We start from the raw sequence: 15,107 nt of genomic DNA, 5'->3' as shown, positions 1-15,107 counted from the left end.
CTTTACTTTAATATCCGCTTGTCGATCCTCCACCGGTCGTAGGGTCCTATATCAATCAACGGCAATTGAGGGCTGGTCATTTTGCCGATTGAAGAGGTCAGCCGGAGATTAATATTCCTGGATCTATCCAGATTGAGACGTTGCCCCGTTTGTTAAGGGTCTTAGGAGATGCCCCTTTCGTTAAGGGTCTCCTCCTAAAGACCACCCCGTCAGATATTGGTAAACCATCTAACCTGATCCACCACGGCCGCCACCTGGACCCTTGCAGGTGTCACTATTGTCTGTATCAGAAGACAGGCTGAAAGGATAAAATTCAAAATCCTGATCATACCATCCCACCCAATGCCATCACTCATTCTGGTTCGAAAGCAGCGTCCCCCAATCACCTGCAGCAAATTATCCACTATTGCCTACGAAAACAGCACTAGCATATCCTTCACATCCGCCTACCGCCTCTGCCCCGTATTCAAAATGGCTTCCCCCCTGTATGCCCATGGTCTGCAGATACCCATGCATCGGAACATGCCCTCCGGGCTTCCACGACAGGCATATACAAATAGCCTGTATGAACCATGCCAGCTGCTCCGTATCCGCTACTCTGCACGACTGAGACACCAATTCGGACGGTGCCTTCCCTGCGGGGCGAAGGGTTCGTCTAGCCAGTTCAGTACGCCGCCGCCGCCGCCACAGTTTGATGTAGGGAGGTCGCCATGCTGCAGGGGTTTTGCGAGGGTGCCAAGGTCTGTCGGGAAAGTATGTGCTGCGCCCTAGCGGTGATGAAGGTGATGTGGCTGGAGTTGGCGAATTGGGTGAGCTGGCGCTGCAGCTGGGTCATGACGTTTAGGCCGACGGTTGTATCGCCGTGCCGACCTGGAGGTAGATTCTCCGATTGCTGCGGTTGAAATCAGGCAGATGAGTGTACAGGAGCTCATGCTGCATTACAATCTATGTACCTTTACTGTAGTTGATGCGGTGAAACGGCCCGGACGGACGGTTCTCCTGACAGGATGAGCGTGATCTGCTCCGAGGATAAGGGGGATTGATGCTGCTCCTGATTCGCAGTCTCACAGCTAAGAGGCCCTGGTCTAGGCCTATTCCTCTCGTGGTTATGGATCTATACCCGCATATTATTATTGCTGGAGCGCAACTGCTATGGAAGGGGATCAAGTGGGACTACAGGCTGGAACAATCGTGTGGATACATGCAAATAGCTTCGGACTGTTCTTCTACAGACGCTAGAACCGCTTCTGCAGACATCAATGTCCGTTGAGATGGTACCAGAGGACGCAAAGATATTCACTCGCACTTTGACTGCGGACTTCACCCTTCTTTGGTCAACCCTCAGCTTGTTGAGAAGTCTTATTCACTGACGAGTTGAATGGTCATTCACTTCCAGCCCTTGGATCCGGGCATATTCAGGTATGTGGGCAGTGACGTAAGAGTATATTCGCTAAAGGTATTTCGGCTGCTTCTCTCCAGCGCCATTTGCAAATTGCCCCCCTTCCATCATCAATCAACCTCTTGAATGTGGACAATTTTATCTTCATCCTTAAGCAAACCCCCGTCGAATGGCTAGTAGGCTTTGACATACTCCGGAGACTGAATCAAATGAGCTGCTTCATTGGAGCCGTCCTCACTTCCTTGAGATCGGCTCTAGAAATCCAAGATTCTCCGCTTATTCATTTATCCAAGCTGTCAAGCATGCTCATAGCTTGCAGACGGAAAAGGTACGAAATGTCAGTCAAATCCAGTCTTTATACTGTCCTATGAATCTAACATTATATCTGTGCAGGGACGCAAAATAACCAAAGCTCATGGCTACTCCCAGCCCTCAGAAGAGATTCTGATGAATTCAATCCCAAGTCTCATCACTTTGAGACTGGGCAACTACAACTGATCGATCCCAATGATTGATTGTGTTCATGTTGTCCACAGAATCGAGTACAACAGCGTCACAGAGGCGCTGCTGCTCAGGATAATGCCGACAGGTCTCCACGAATGCCATAGTGGATGAGGTTCAGGTCCATGCAGGGGGGATAATCAGATAGATTTAGAAGGGGAGTCAAAGAACGGCCCTCGTGGCGGTCTTGATGAAGATAAGTATCACCCCTTGGGTTAAGCAAGCAGCGATGAGGTGTGCGGGCTATATAGGCCAGCACGCTGTAGACTTGTTCTGCTCCTCCTGCATGTCTCTGCTATACAGGCTCGTCTGGTTGCGGCTCAGCTGAGAGAATGTGAGCCGCACAAAGTTGAAAGACCTTCCCCAGCGAGTGGCAGGCTCCTATAGGCAAAGGTCAGTATGCGGCAACCTTGTTCTCTTCAACTTGTTCTTTGCCCTGGAACAACACAAGAAATGCTCACGGTTTGCTTACAGGGCATAAGAAGCAAATTGAATCCTTTGTCTTACTCTGGTTTAAAAGCGTCGTACGTTCCTCCTAGTCGGAATTACCTTATTGGACTGGCCGTTGCAGAACCATCCTCCTCCATACTGAGCACGATAGACCGTTTGAGAAGCTGCTAGCTGAGATGCAAAAGACTGCAGGCAGGCCGAATGCGCCTCCTGTATCACCGGTCATTTAGCCTGGCTCTCAACAACTACTACCGTGCGGCAGACGATGAGGCAGATACGATGGCTGCTGCCATCGCGAACAGTGACCACCGTAGCGACCGGGGGTTCTCTGACTTTTAACGGAGGACGACGCCAGACGTTCGGAACATGATGCCCTTGACCTTGCTCCCGTACGCCACCGGAGCGGTCCTCTCTAGACCATGGTAAACGTCTGGTCGCTCCCACTGCAGTGGTAAGTTCCCCTCCCCTATCTCAGTGGTAGCTCGCAGCTAACACTGTGTAGGGAAACATCATCACTGGGCCACCTCCGCCTCTTGCAAGCACACCTAGGGACATCAACAATCCGCCAACGGAGGGGACTCATGGCGAGTCAGTAAGTCTACCTTTTGCTATCGAGTAACCGTTTCCGGCTAATGTTTTATGGCAGCTACTCTTACGACGCTTGCAGAGGACTTCTATGTACCCAAATACCATCGTTTACCCCCACACCAGTGCTACAAATTGCCTGGCCGACTGAGTCCAACGCATCAAGCAACATATGGACGTTTCGCTTGCCCTATTCCACAAGTGACAACTCCATGAAGAAACGGGGAGCTCTAACACCTCGGAAAGTGAATGTCTTTTGTTGAAGTCTTTTGCACAGAATACTCGATACCGGTTGACACACGGGAACCCGCGTTCCTCGCCTTCCTTTGAGATCACTGCTGTGACTATCAAAAACCTCATCAGCCGAGGTACAGTCTTTAAATTAGTCTTTAAATCAGTCTGTTCTCCACGGCGGCAATGCAGCAGCTGATGCAACCGTGTCTGAGGGCCAGCGGCCGACGGACGAGCTACGACAGTTCATTCACATATATTCGACGCTCAAGCACACTGGTATCATATAGACCCATTGCATGGGTTCGCTAATGGTGAACACAATCTGTGGAAGCATCACGATTACCACCTTGATCGCCCGGGGTTAAGTCCATTGAACCTTCATTTCTCCCTAGCACAGCGGGATCTCGTTATCCCATTGATCAAGGCGCATCAAACCCGAGCCTTCGACAGTGGAATCTCCGCCAAGGATGACACATCCGGCATGCTTGACTTGCCGAAGGCGATCTGGTTCTCTTATGGGACACCATTCTGGAGAAAGATAAAGGAAGGAAGCTTGATCCTCGATGGAAGGGCCCATTCCTACTCAAGAAACTGTCTCACCATAAGTGAGCGGCGGTGCATGGGGACATACTTACAGGGCTCAAGGTCCAAGTCGGCGAATACATTGCCCCCGAACAGCGTCCCCTCGTTGAGCGGAAGACCAAGATGAGTTTCACCTGCCATAGCGAGTACATGGTTGTGGTATATCTGAAAGCTTTCTAACCGCCTCTCTAAAAAAAAAGAAGCCTAGTGGAGAATGTAAGTTTTATTGCGAGCCACTATACATTCAGTTACGTGCGTAGGAAATCGTAGAGAGTAATGATTGGACGACTTGGTGATCTATTCATAATTGTTGGACTGCAACGATGGAGAGCTTTAAATTTAAGTGCTTGCATCTCGTCAAGTAAGTGAGGATCGGCGGCAGAAGATGGAGTCTTGAAGAACTACCCAACGACAAACCTCTCCACCGAATCCCAGTCACCTACTCTAAGACTGCTGCTAGAGCTCTTTCGTTTCGGGGGCAGTGGAAGGAAATTTATGAAGAAGTCTTATACGATAAGAAATAAAATCAAATTAAGTGAGGAGGTATCAACATAGGGGTTTCTTTGCATAATCTTTAGGAACGTCTCTAGTGTAGGAGTGCGAGGTTTATAGCGAGGCTTGATGAACACCTAGCGACGGCAATCAATATAAGTTCGGTGAGCTAGCATTTGGAGCGGTACCCATTGGCGGTTCTAGTCCAAAGGAACTAGTAAACCGTACGGGTTTGGCTACATACGATCGCTAGTTCTCTACCGTGATAAAATATCAAATGTGTGGCGAGGATCTACTATGTGAGATGCATCTTCGCAGGCATGCAGATGTCCGTCACCTTCTCGCATTCCTCCACACTTCTCACTTGTACTCGGAAAGAGTTTTGCCACGATCTGTAGTCTCGCATTCGAGAAGCTTGCCGGGTCATTCGAATACCAGACGGCATTCCTAGCTCTGGTCTCTTTAACATCTCGTCGTCCATTTTATTCATGCTTATCATTGCCATTGCTCCGCCCAGCTGCCACAAAGAACCTCCCTCCCGTACGAGACACTCTAAAGGTAGCGAAACCGATAGGCTCGCTCAAAGTCCGTCACCCCCGGGTCTTTCCTCAGCACCGCAACGCCTGGGTTGTTCTGTAACCAGCCGAGATGCTCTCGACTTTGAATGTCATAAAAGTCGAGGCGAACAAAGTCATGCGAACCGATTTTGTCGGCTCGCTCGGCAGCTTCGCGGTCCTCGATATACTTGCCTTTGTTGCCGGGATCTTCTTTCATCTTATTGAACGTGATCAAGATGTTCGCGTCTTCGTTCAGACCGGCATACAGAACATTCTCATTCTGGTAGTGCTCCGCAAGTGTTGTCCGGCGCACGCTGTAGAGCTCCTTATTGAATGAGACACGCAGGGGATACTGCGTCCCKTATTTGATCTGTCAGCTAGTTAGTGGGCTGTCAACTTTCCCCGCACAACTGTACAGAAACAATCTCACTCTCGGAGTGGTCCCCTTCTCTCCTTCCCACACCAACTGATGTCGGAGCGCATACACTTCGAGATCGGCCTTCATATGACCATCCCCGGTTTGGGATTTGGTCAGCAAATGGCGTTTCGCACGCCGCGAGAAGTTTCCTCCTCCGGCTTCCGGTCGTTCAAGTAGTTCCTCTGCCGAGCGGGTGAGCCTGTAGTTCCAATGGGGCAGACCATATCCAATGGTTCCAGGGCTTTTGGTTTTGGGACTCACCGTTCGCGATCATACCGAGGTAAGCCTTCGTTGCCGCGCCCGAACCGAACTGGTCCAGCAAAAACGGTACTCGGCTGAAGTATATGGCTTCAAACACACCGGGAATGTCCTTCCAGCCGTCCATCTTGCCAATGAGCTGAACGATATCCACCATGCCGATTTGCTGTTGCCTGTCAGCTACCGCGCTTGGACATTCATGCAGGCGAACAATGAGACACTCACATTCATCACGCGCCAGTTATAGTAGGAGTGCACGGTGGGACACCAGGCAGGGGGGCTGCGTTGTTTGTCTCAATCAATTGTCTTCTGCGAAGAGCAAAGAAGCCGAAGTACTAGGAACTCACTTGTTACACAACAAGGTGTCACCGCCGTCCGCATGCCAGGTGATCGAGTGGCTCGAGCTACTGTGAGACCGTTCGACTTTCTCGTCTTTTGTCGTCTCATGGCTCGCGCTCACCGACGCCTGGAACCCAAAGCCAGACACGGATGCACTCGCGGCGGCCTTGAGTGCCGATGCCTTTTCTTGGGTCGTGGAGCCGGCAATGCTCGACGTCGACTCGACGGAGTACAGCCGACCACCCAGTTGGACATGGGGGACAAAGACGTGCCCTACAACCCGTGAGGACCCTGCTTACCCTTCTATAGAAAGGAACCCACCAAATTTGTGGAAAAAATTGTCCGCGTCTTCCTTCTTTGCGTTGGCGTGGCGCAGTTTCTGCAACTGCTTGATGCATTCCTCGGTCAATTCAAGATCCTCGACGTCCAGGAAAACCTCGACACGGGGAAACTAGTGAGAATCGGTCAGTCTTTGGGTGACCGCAGTGAGATTTAGATGCCGGATCGTTTACCAGGTAAGCCACGTGCATCCGGCTCTCGTCTTTGGAAGATGACTGCGCGTACGAGCTGGACTCGGACGTTGTGGCCCCGGCTTTCACGCCAACGCTCACTCCAAACGCTCCTCCACCTCTGGCCCAACGGTCAGGTCAGTCATTACATCATGCACCGGTCAAGGGGGGAGCTTGGCTCTGTACTCACGCCGCTGCTTCGACCGTGGTTTGGCTAAACGCGTTGGCTGCCATAGAGTCCGCGATGGATGTCTTGGTCTCGAAGACTTCGACTCTCGAGCTATCACAAATCTGGAATCGTGGGATTCGAAATTTGAGCTGAAGCCAGTCAGTCCGACCGCGCTCCGGACGTTCTGGGGACGAAGGAGATGGTGGCATTCATGGCAATTACCTCGGGCTGCTTCAGCTGCGCAGGAGGTGGTTTGGCAACCTGAAAAGTGATGTTGTATTCGGGAATGGCTCTTTCTTTCAAGGCAAACGCTTGTGATGACAAAAACAAATAGTGAGCCTAATAGAATCTCGTAAGCCTGGAACCAAGATACCGACATACCGGTGTGCCTGGCCCGACGGATGCTGGTAGGCACCTGCAGCTTGTCATTGGTGCCTCCGCCTTCAAAGAACTTTCCGTTGAGTAGGTCATTGTTGCGGATCACAATGCCCCATTGCTGCTCATTCATATCGGCCGCGTATCTAGAATTGTCAGTGGGGTGAGGCTCCTGGATGAGTTGGGGAGAGCGCCTCACGTGTCTGCCTTGCCCGCAGAAGCCTTCCAATCATCCTTTTTGATGGACGAAGTGAGCTTGGCCAACGCCGGGTTCAGGAAAGGCATGCGGTCCGACTGTGCAGGTGTCAGTAGAATAGTTCTTGCGGTTAGTCCAACAGGCATTGTACCAAGCTGAGGTCAACACGTTCTTTCAAGAACGCAGTGGTATCGGCGTCCATGCCCGCTGCAGCACTCCCAGCAGCGAGAAAGAACAGGTTGTAGGCATTCTAAGTTTTCCTTAGCATCGATCCGTCTCGATGATCACGTCACCCAAACTTACGCCGTCCGGTTCCTTGTTCATCTGAACGTAGACATCAAAAGTGGTGTCCTCCGCGACTTCGGCGCCATCCTTGTCGCAGAATTTGTTCTTCACGCTGCGTATATGAATCAGGAATGTATTGATCTATAGGCATAGCTCATAGGAACCATACTATTGTTTGGGCAGCCGATTTTGCTGAATTAAATACCACCGGATATGCTCGAGAGCAGCCGCGTTGAACTTTTGCGGCAGAACAGCCCTCGAGATCGGCGAGCTGCTGCCGCTCTGGACGTCATACTTTTGTATGGCCAGAATTACTGTAAACGACACCATTGTCAGTCGGGATTTCTAGATACAACGTCTGGCGGCCCTACCGCTGTTTTCGCCCATCTTGGCTGCTTCTTTTTGGGAAGCTCTCAAGTCAGAGTATGGTAGAGGAAATATATGCTAAAGGGTGTCTGCAAAACAATAGGGAGAAATAGAGTGGTCAACGCACCGAAATGGCCAGACTATTTATCTGCAAAGGAGCCATCCAAGACCATTTCCGTAACCCTACAAATCATCTCTTGCTCGACGTATTGGGAAGTGATCGTCGCAATCTGCATCTCAGCCAGCCACCAGTTCGAATAGTACTCGAAAAATCTGATAGATCAATCGCAGAGGGGTAAGAGATGCACTAGAAACACATTGTGACGATGGATCGTTCATGTGGCAACGAACAGCATGAGCGAGCACGATGCGCGGGGCAATGCCATCATTCTATTTCAATGGCCTGTTGCAGGCCACGTCGATCGCTAGCATAGCGGTGCCAAAAATGCGGCCATGTCCTGGCATACCAACATCAACACGTCGTGGGCCATCCGCCTGTGATATGAGAGAGGGAGCTCAGTATACTTCAGACTCTTTTTCCCTTGCGTATCCCCGCAGATCATGTTTGCTTGGAGGGTTGGGGAGTGATCTTCGCCATCGCCATCTTAGCCAGCCACCAGTCCGAATACTACTCAAGACTGATAGATCAACCATAGAGGGGTAGTGATCCACTAGAAACCCATTTATGGCAATAGGTCGTTCAGTGTGCAAATTCAGCCGTAACAAATGGGATGAGCGATCACGAGCGTCCCCTCGCGAACATCCAGAGTATCTCGAGGCTACTCGGCGAATGAGAAAGCAAGCCGAAGCGTGCTAACGGATCCCAGTGCATTTAAGGTTTCGTATAATGCATACCGTCCACGTATTTTGGTATGATAGGAGTGGCTGTTTGCACACTCACTTAGATCTATCATGAAATGGTTCAAGCCAGGTAAATTGCTGCATATACCATCATCACAAGCCTGAACTGCTGGTTCATGGATGGGGGATTCAGAAGAGCAAGTCAAGGTCCTTGCGGTGCCCTTGGCTCGGGCCAGAGCACCTTCAATCGGAAATTATGGGGGTGAGGTGTATCTTGCATAGTATATGGTCTATGAGACTTGCAAATTGGGCAGCAAGCAAGTGAAACGAAACTAGATCGTCTCGAATACCTGAGTCGTCACCCTAATTGGTGCCACATGTGGCCATCTATTGCTCTTGGCAAAGGTTGGCTCATTCTAGAACGAATTGGAACAGCACATCATAATTGACCAGTCATCGTAGAGGCCTAGGCTATTTTTGATATTCTAGATTGATCCTGTTCATACATACATTTGAAGTCTTTCAAAGACCTACAGGTGACCCAGTCGCACTGGGAGCGGGGAAGTCCGACATGGCAGTTTAGCCTTACACAGTTCAATCTCCACGGAGTGCCTCATGCAGGTCAAGGTCCTTAGGTCCTGTCCTCTGCTGAGCCACAGACAGCCCGTGATCACCTGAGTTGCCGATGTCCTTGTCAGTAATCTGACTTGAGGGTGGGTAATGGCAGTCCTAAACAAATTAGCCTTTGGACGGATATGCATATCGCCGGAGTATACCAATTCTGATCTGATAAATGACCAAAATCCCGAAGCATCAGTGGAAAAGATGTACACTTGACTAGTGTCCCTTATGTGTATGCCCAAACAAACATCAGCGCCGCACATCCTACTATATTTGTAAGACTTCCTTATCAGACTGGTTTTGCAGCAGTCTTGCTTCTGGCGAATTAATTTTCTCCCACGAGCCGATCACCCCTTTCGAATTCCACTAGACTTGACATTTGAATCTATCCAAACAGCCACTATGCCACCAAAACCGCGTCAAACGTCAAAAAAATTAGTGGAACAAGAGGGAAGGATTCTCTTAGTAATTTCTGCTTTAAAGAAGGAAGAAATTTTATCTATTCGTCACGCAGCTGTTGTCTTTGATATTCCTTATACAACTCTCTACGGTCGAATCAATGGATGCAATTATCGGGCTGAGAAGCGCGCTAATGGCTATAAAATAACTCTTAATGAAGAGGAATCGCTCTTACAATGGATTCTTTCTATAGATCAGCGGGGATGCCCTCCTAGGCCTGCTTATGTAAATGAAATTGCTAATAGCTTGCTTGCTCAGCAGAATCCTACCTCCCCTCCTCCTATTAGAAAGAACTAGGTCACAAGTTCATTAAGCATCAGCCACAGATCAAGAGCTAATATTCACAGAGATAAAATTATGAACAAGCAAAATATAAAGATCCAAAGGTAATCTAGGGATAGTTTCATCAAATCCATGAGATCATGTGTCAACATGGAATACTAGAGGAGGATATCTTCAATTTTAGTAAAACAGGCTTCGGTATGGGTCTGATTGCAACTACTAAGGTAGTTACTAGATCTGATATGCCTGGGAAACCTTATCTTTTACAGCCAGACAATCATAAGTAGGTTGCAACTATTAAGTATATCAATATAAAGGGCTGGTCTATTGCTCCCTGTATAATCTTCAAAGGCAAGGTTCATATAGAGGGATGGTATCAAGTCTATGCCTTACCACCTAATTAGCAGATTGAGGTCAGTGATAATGGATAGATAACAGATAAGATAGGCCTTCAATGGCTTCAAAAAGTCTTATTCCTGCCACACATCGCGACTCAGGCTGTTCTTCGGTGGACTCGAGAGAGCGAACTCTTGTTATGAAGCTCGTAATGCGCTTGTATTCCATGTTGCGGATAGTGCCCCTTTCGTGTCCGTTTGCTTCGAGAAACGACGCAGCGAAGAGTTAGCTGGAGACATTTTGAATCTGGCATTGATGATCCAGAATTGCGTAATGACGTGGATGAGGTAAGTTTGCATGGCCCAGGAATCAATGGTTAACCTACCTGGTATAGTTCCAGCCACGTTTATATCCCAGTATGTTAATAATACGCTTTTTCACTAGATTCTGCGTTCCAAGTCTCCGCATGATCGTCAAACCGTACGGTGGCCAGCAGCTGTGATAGTAACTTTTAGCAACGGTAGGCCAATGATCCTTTATAAGTCTTGACAACTATTTTACAGCGTATATTATAAATATCATAGGAACTACAGCTATGTCACATTATAACCGCATGGAGAGCTGGTTCTAGTAAGGTCCAGGGACTTAGGGTTTACTTCTTAGATGAGAGGTCAGGTGACCGACTTACGCCAAATGTTTGTCATTGTGGTCATGTGATCCCCGACTCACTGTGTCGGTGTGTCCATGATCAGATCGAATATAATTCTGTCAAATAATCGGTAAGAGCAGAGTAGATACCAGTATTAACACAAAACACCTCTTGATATGTGATTGAGCATGATCTCCAATCATGAACACACCTAGCATCTCCTTCACAAGCCTCGGCTTGGTGGTCCTCGACGAGATCCGCTTCCCCAACCAGGAGCCGTTACTCGATATTCTGGGCGGTTCTGGTGCCTATGGTTGGTTCTATTCTGCGTTCAGCTGATCGCGATGTGCAACATGTCGTTGGGCTGATCCGTGGTGCAGCCACGCTTGGTGCTCGATTATTCCTCCGTCCTCCGCTGAGCCATACTCTGGGCTGGATGATCCGTACTGGAAATGATTTTCCAAAGCTCATGGAGGAGCGTTTGAGAAGCTGGGGCGCAACGTTGATTGTAGAACGGGAAGCGGACAAGCCGTCAACCAGGGGTTTACTGGAGTATAAGGATACTACGTTTGGCCGTACGGAACCTCCTGATTCATTCGTCATGACGAAAACAAGAACTAATGGACATCAGCGAAACACTTCACGTACACCACACCCCTCCTCCCAGTCCACGACAGCTACCTCGAAAACAACCCCCTCCTAGCCGCAAAAGCATATCACTACCTCGAACCCCCCCAAGAGATGCAATCCCGTCTCTCAACCCTCCTATCTCTCAGAAACGAAGCAGCCGACGCCCTAGACCTAGACCTACCCCGCCCCTTCATAATCTGGGAACCAGCCCCCTACGCCTGCAAACCCGAGAACCTCCAGCCCTGCCTGGACGCCGCACACGCCGTCGACGTGCTCTCCCCCAACCACCTCGAGCTCGCCGCGCTCTTCGGCGAATCCCCAGCAAAAGCTCACGACAAAGCCACGATTGAGGCCCTCGCGCGACGAATCCTAGACAGCGGCGTCGGCCCAGACGGGACCGGCACCGTCGTCGTTCGCGCAGGCGAGAACGGGAGCGTCGTTGTTGCGCGCGATCTCCCTCCCACGTGGCTGCCGCCGTTCTATACGGCTGGACCAGACGGGGAACAGCATTCTAAGGTTGTTGATCCGACTGGGGCGGGGAATGCGTTCCTGGGGGCGTACGCGGTTGGGTATCTCCGTACCGAGAATGCGATTGAGGCGGCTTGCTATGGGACTGTGGGGGGGTCGTTTGCGCTGGAGCAGGTGGGGATGCCGGAGCTGGTCTTTGGCGGAGATGGGGAGTTGTGGAATGGGGAGGATGTTTTTGTGAGGTTGGCTGAGTATAGGGAGGCGGTTGGGCTTGGGGCCTTGGTTTGAGGCTTTGGTGTTGCTTTCGCGTAGTTCTGGCTCTGAGGAGGCCTCTGTGAACTAGCTGTAAGGCCTGCGTTGCAGTCCTTCTACATGAGGCCCGATCGGTGAGAAAATTACTCAGAATAAGGTTGTGCAAGCCTTGAGATATCAGGCTATTGCTCAGTTAACATATGAAACTCTATTCAAGTCTAGCTAGCCTGAACGCCGGGTATATGACAGTGAATGATCGTCGTAGCAGACCCCGCTGGCGAGTCCTTTATTGAATGCGGGGTCCCGCGATCTGCCTTGGAGGGATCGAGGGCATCAACAGAGCACATATATACACGGTATGTGGAATCTCGTATATGCATAAAAGCCTGGTAAACGAACGGTCATTCGCCTATTCTCCTGGTTTGAGATGGATCGGTCTTCCAGCGGGTAACACACCCGGTGACGACATGCCGGTTCACTCGAGACTGTTATCTTGAAAATCAATCTACAGAGCTCCCGGATGAGATGAGATGTGTGATCACTTCCCTCACGGTATTCGGCCGGCCCGGTGATATGCGGCGGTGGAGCCCGCCCCGATATAGGTCCGCAGTCCGCTAGGGTTAGGGCTGCCCGCCCCATATGTCATGTGACATGACCATGATGTTCGTTATCAATGTTTATCTTCAAATAAACGAATGCATGGCATAATTCATGATTCAGCTGGTAGGCGGTCAAGCTGTCCGTGTAAAAAGGCTCTGCCTTCGGTGTTTGCGAAGCCTCCAATCCCAAATGCCGGAATAATCCGGCACATGCGTGTCAACGACGCCCCGATCCAGTCCCGGCTGACGCGTGAGAAGCGCTCCTTGGCGGGTAATTTCGTCGGCCGGTTGTACAGGTCCAGCCCGAGTAGGTGGATCGGGGTGCTGATCAGTTGAATCGACGCGGGGACTGCGAGCTGCGCTATGAGGATTTTGAGATTCTCGTTGGAGGCGACCGAATCGGGAATCGAGGCGGACACTAAGGGCGGGAGATTGAAGGAACCAAAGATGGTGAGGGCGTCGCGGATGAGAAACGCGGAGTAGGTGGCCAGGGGAAAGGAGCGGGTAACGGTGCGGATTTTGGTTTGCGAGGTGGCTGTTGATGTTGCCCCGGATTGAGGGTTTGTGGTCTTGGTTGCAGATTCGGTAGTGGTAGTGGTCGTCTTGTGGCCGAATAGTTGAGCAAACTTGACGTCTTTCCAAATGCCTACGGACGAGTTCACCACAAAGGTGGAGAGAAAGGTGGTCGTGCCTGCGATGGCATGGTCGACGGCGGGGTAGACCTTGTTAAGGATGGTTTCTGTGGCATTGGCCGTTGCGAATGTCGCAGTATATAGAGACCACACCAGCAGACTTGGTCGCGATGTGAGGAAGGTTGCAGGTTGTGTGATAGAAAGCCAGAGGTGTCGGCGAAAGGCAGGCAAGAGAGGTTGATTGTAGGATGACTTTTCCACCACCAGCCTGGTTGCTGTTAGTATCAACCAGGGATAGGAGCCAGGCTGGAGACTAACCGGTCGAGGATCATGACAGCTGGAGTCACTAATGTCGCTGAGCCTGCAGCAACTAGAACATCCGCCGCCAGGCACTCGGCGAGCCTATTGCGTTGGCCACCGAAAGACCATGAGTGGCGGGTGGGAAAGTCTTGATCCATGATGCTCAAACCACAGTCATTAGAGTCCAGCGGTTTTCAAGTTCAAAATGAGGTACAAATATGCAAAGGTGGTAAACGCTTCTGGCTATGCAATGCTACAGCGATTGTTAGTTGAGCAGTGGTAGACGCATATCGACGGACACGCGACACTCACTGTGATCAACGCTAATGAGATGAGACAAATGAATGACGGTATCAAGCAAGAGTAGCAAGAGTCAAGAACGAAGACAACCACCGATATAAGAGACAAAACCCAACCATGCCAACTGTCACCGCACAATTCATAGTACCGGATATGGATCATTTCGGCGGTTGCGGCCAATCAGACACTCACCGGGCCGGGCGGCCGGGTACAGTCGGTGGTTTTGGTGAATCTCTGCTGATAGGAAAGGGAGAAGCAATGCCGAGTCCATCGGGGGCAAGGATGAAGGACTATCATTGGAAAATTTATGCTGAAAAGTGGATCGAATTAGCAATAGTTTCGTCTGTGAGTGTACCTTAAACCTCCAGGGACCATCCAAATTGCGTGGTTCTAGAAACTGGATGATCGGCATCCGGGCTTTATCTCAGGCACGCAATCAATCCTGCCGATAATTGATTGCGGTGGGGTTGCCCTAACGAGCGTACCCTGTGCCCTATTGCCTCTTTTGGCAATGTACCCCGCCATCTCATAGCAAGCATTTATTTATTATTCTCATTTCTGGTCTCCGCTGTGTTCAACCAGCGATTGCATAAGGAGAAAGTCATTCTCGTAGTCAGACGAGGCTCAAAATGTGGCTACCTCTCCCGGCCTGGGAGTTCAAGGAAACTCGCGTGGTATTACCAGATCGAGCTCTCCTTAAGTAAATGGCGCAAACCTCCAAAAGGACGTAACCGGGATGAGAATAATAACGATGACGGGCTACTTACACTACAAGCAAAAGGTGGCTTCTTACCGCTAAAAAATAACTATGTGATAAGGAGTACCCAGAAAGCAACACGTGATTTGATGCCCCAGGCCGCAAATCTTCGAGGCCGAGATTAAACCGCGCAAGTCAGATACTCAAACGTAATATGATTCAGGGGCGAGACCACTGAACGCTATTGCGGTGAATCCGAACAGTGGGTCTCGCGACCAAAAAGATAACAGCATTCTGATAGTCATTAATTAAACAAATGGTTTCGGCAGTAGCAATCTAATCCAGCGCTTGAGTGAATGGCAGCCT

General features: G+C 50.2%; 4 protein-coding genes across 4 annotated transcripts; 1 reads left to right on the top strand and 3 right to left on the bottom strand.

Moving 5' to 3' along the window:
• Nucleotides 1-3,557: 3,557 nt before the first annotated feature.
• Nucleotides 3,558-3,892, bottom strand: Asppvi_000600 (uncharacterized protein; the record flags this gene model as incomplete). The annotated part of the gene is made up of 2 exons (XM_043296909.1): nucleotides 3,558-3,673; nucleotides 3,805-3,892. 2 exons carry the CDS (start codon nucleotides 3,890-3,892, stop codon nucleotides 3,558-3,560), a joined length of 204 nt encoding a protein of 67 aa, XP_043152844.1.
• Nucleotides 3,893-4,795: 903 nt separating this feature from the next.
• On the bottom strand, nucleotides 4,796-7,736 carry Asppvi_000599 (uncharacterized protein; the record flags this gene model as incomplete). The annotated part of the gene is made up of 15 exons (XM_043296908.1): nucleotides 4,796-5,152; nucleotides 5,231-5,400; nucleotides 5,480-5,642; nucleotides 5,702-5,756; nucleotides 5,824-6,088; nucleotides 6,137-6,266; nucleotides 6,328-6,445; nucleotides 6,515-6,642; nucleotides 6,716-6,804; nucleotides 6,875-7,014; nucleotides 7,068-7,162; nucleotides 7,216-7,314; nucleotides 7,368-7,461; nucleotides 7,555-7,663; nucleotides 7,721-7,736. The coding sequence occupies 15 exons, from the start codon at nucleotides 7,734-7,736 to the stop codon at nucleotides 4,796-4,798; spliced, it is 2,028 nt and encodes a 675-aa protein (XP_043152843.1).
• Nucleotides 7,737-11,064: 3,328 nt separating this feature from the next.
• On the top strand, nucleotides 11,065-12,249 carry Asppvi_000598 (pfkB family carbohydrate kinase superfamily; the record flags this gene model as incomplete). Its single annotated transcript, XM_043296907.1, has 3 exons — nucleotides 11,065-11,176; nucleotides 11,244-11,438; nucleotides 11,495-12,249. The coding sequence occupies 3 exons, from the start codon at nucleotides 11,065-11,067 to the stop codon at nucleotides 12,247-12,249; spliced, it is 1,062 nt and encodes a 353-aa protein (XP_043152842.1).
• A 673-nt stretch (nucleotides 12,250-12,922) lies between these two features.
• Asppvi_000597 (uncharacterized protein) lies at nucleotides 12,923-13,902 on the bottom strand (the record flags this gene model as incomplete). Its single annotated transcript, XM_043296906.1, has 2 exons — nucleotides 12,923-13,712; nucleotides 13,763-13,902. 2 exons carry the CDS (start codon nucleotides 13,900-13,902, stop codon nucleotides 12,923-12,925), a joined length of 930 nt encoding a protein of 309 aa, XP_043152841.1.
• Nucleotides 13,903-15,107: the final 1,205 nt, after the last annotated feature.

Source organism: Aspergillus pseudoviridinutans (genome assembly GCF_018340605.1).
Source record: "Aspergillus pseudoviridinutans IFM 55266 DNA, scaffold_1, whole genome shotgun sequence".
Taxonomy (NCBI): Eukaryota; Fungi; Ascomycota; class Eurotiomycetes; order Eurotiales; family Aspergillaceae; genus Aspergillus; species Aspergillus pseudoviridinutans.
The sequence above is the reverse complement of the archived record's forward strand: the minus strand, read 5'-3'. Positions and strand labels throughout refer to the sequence as shown.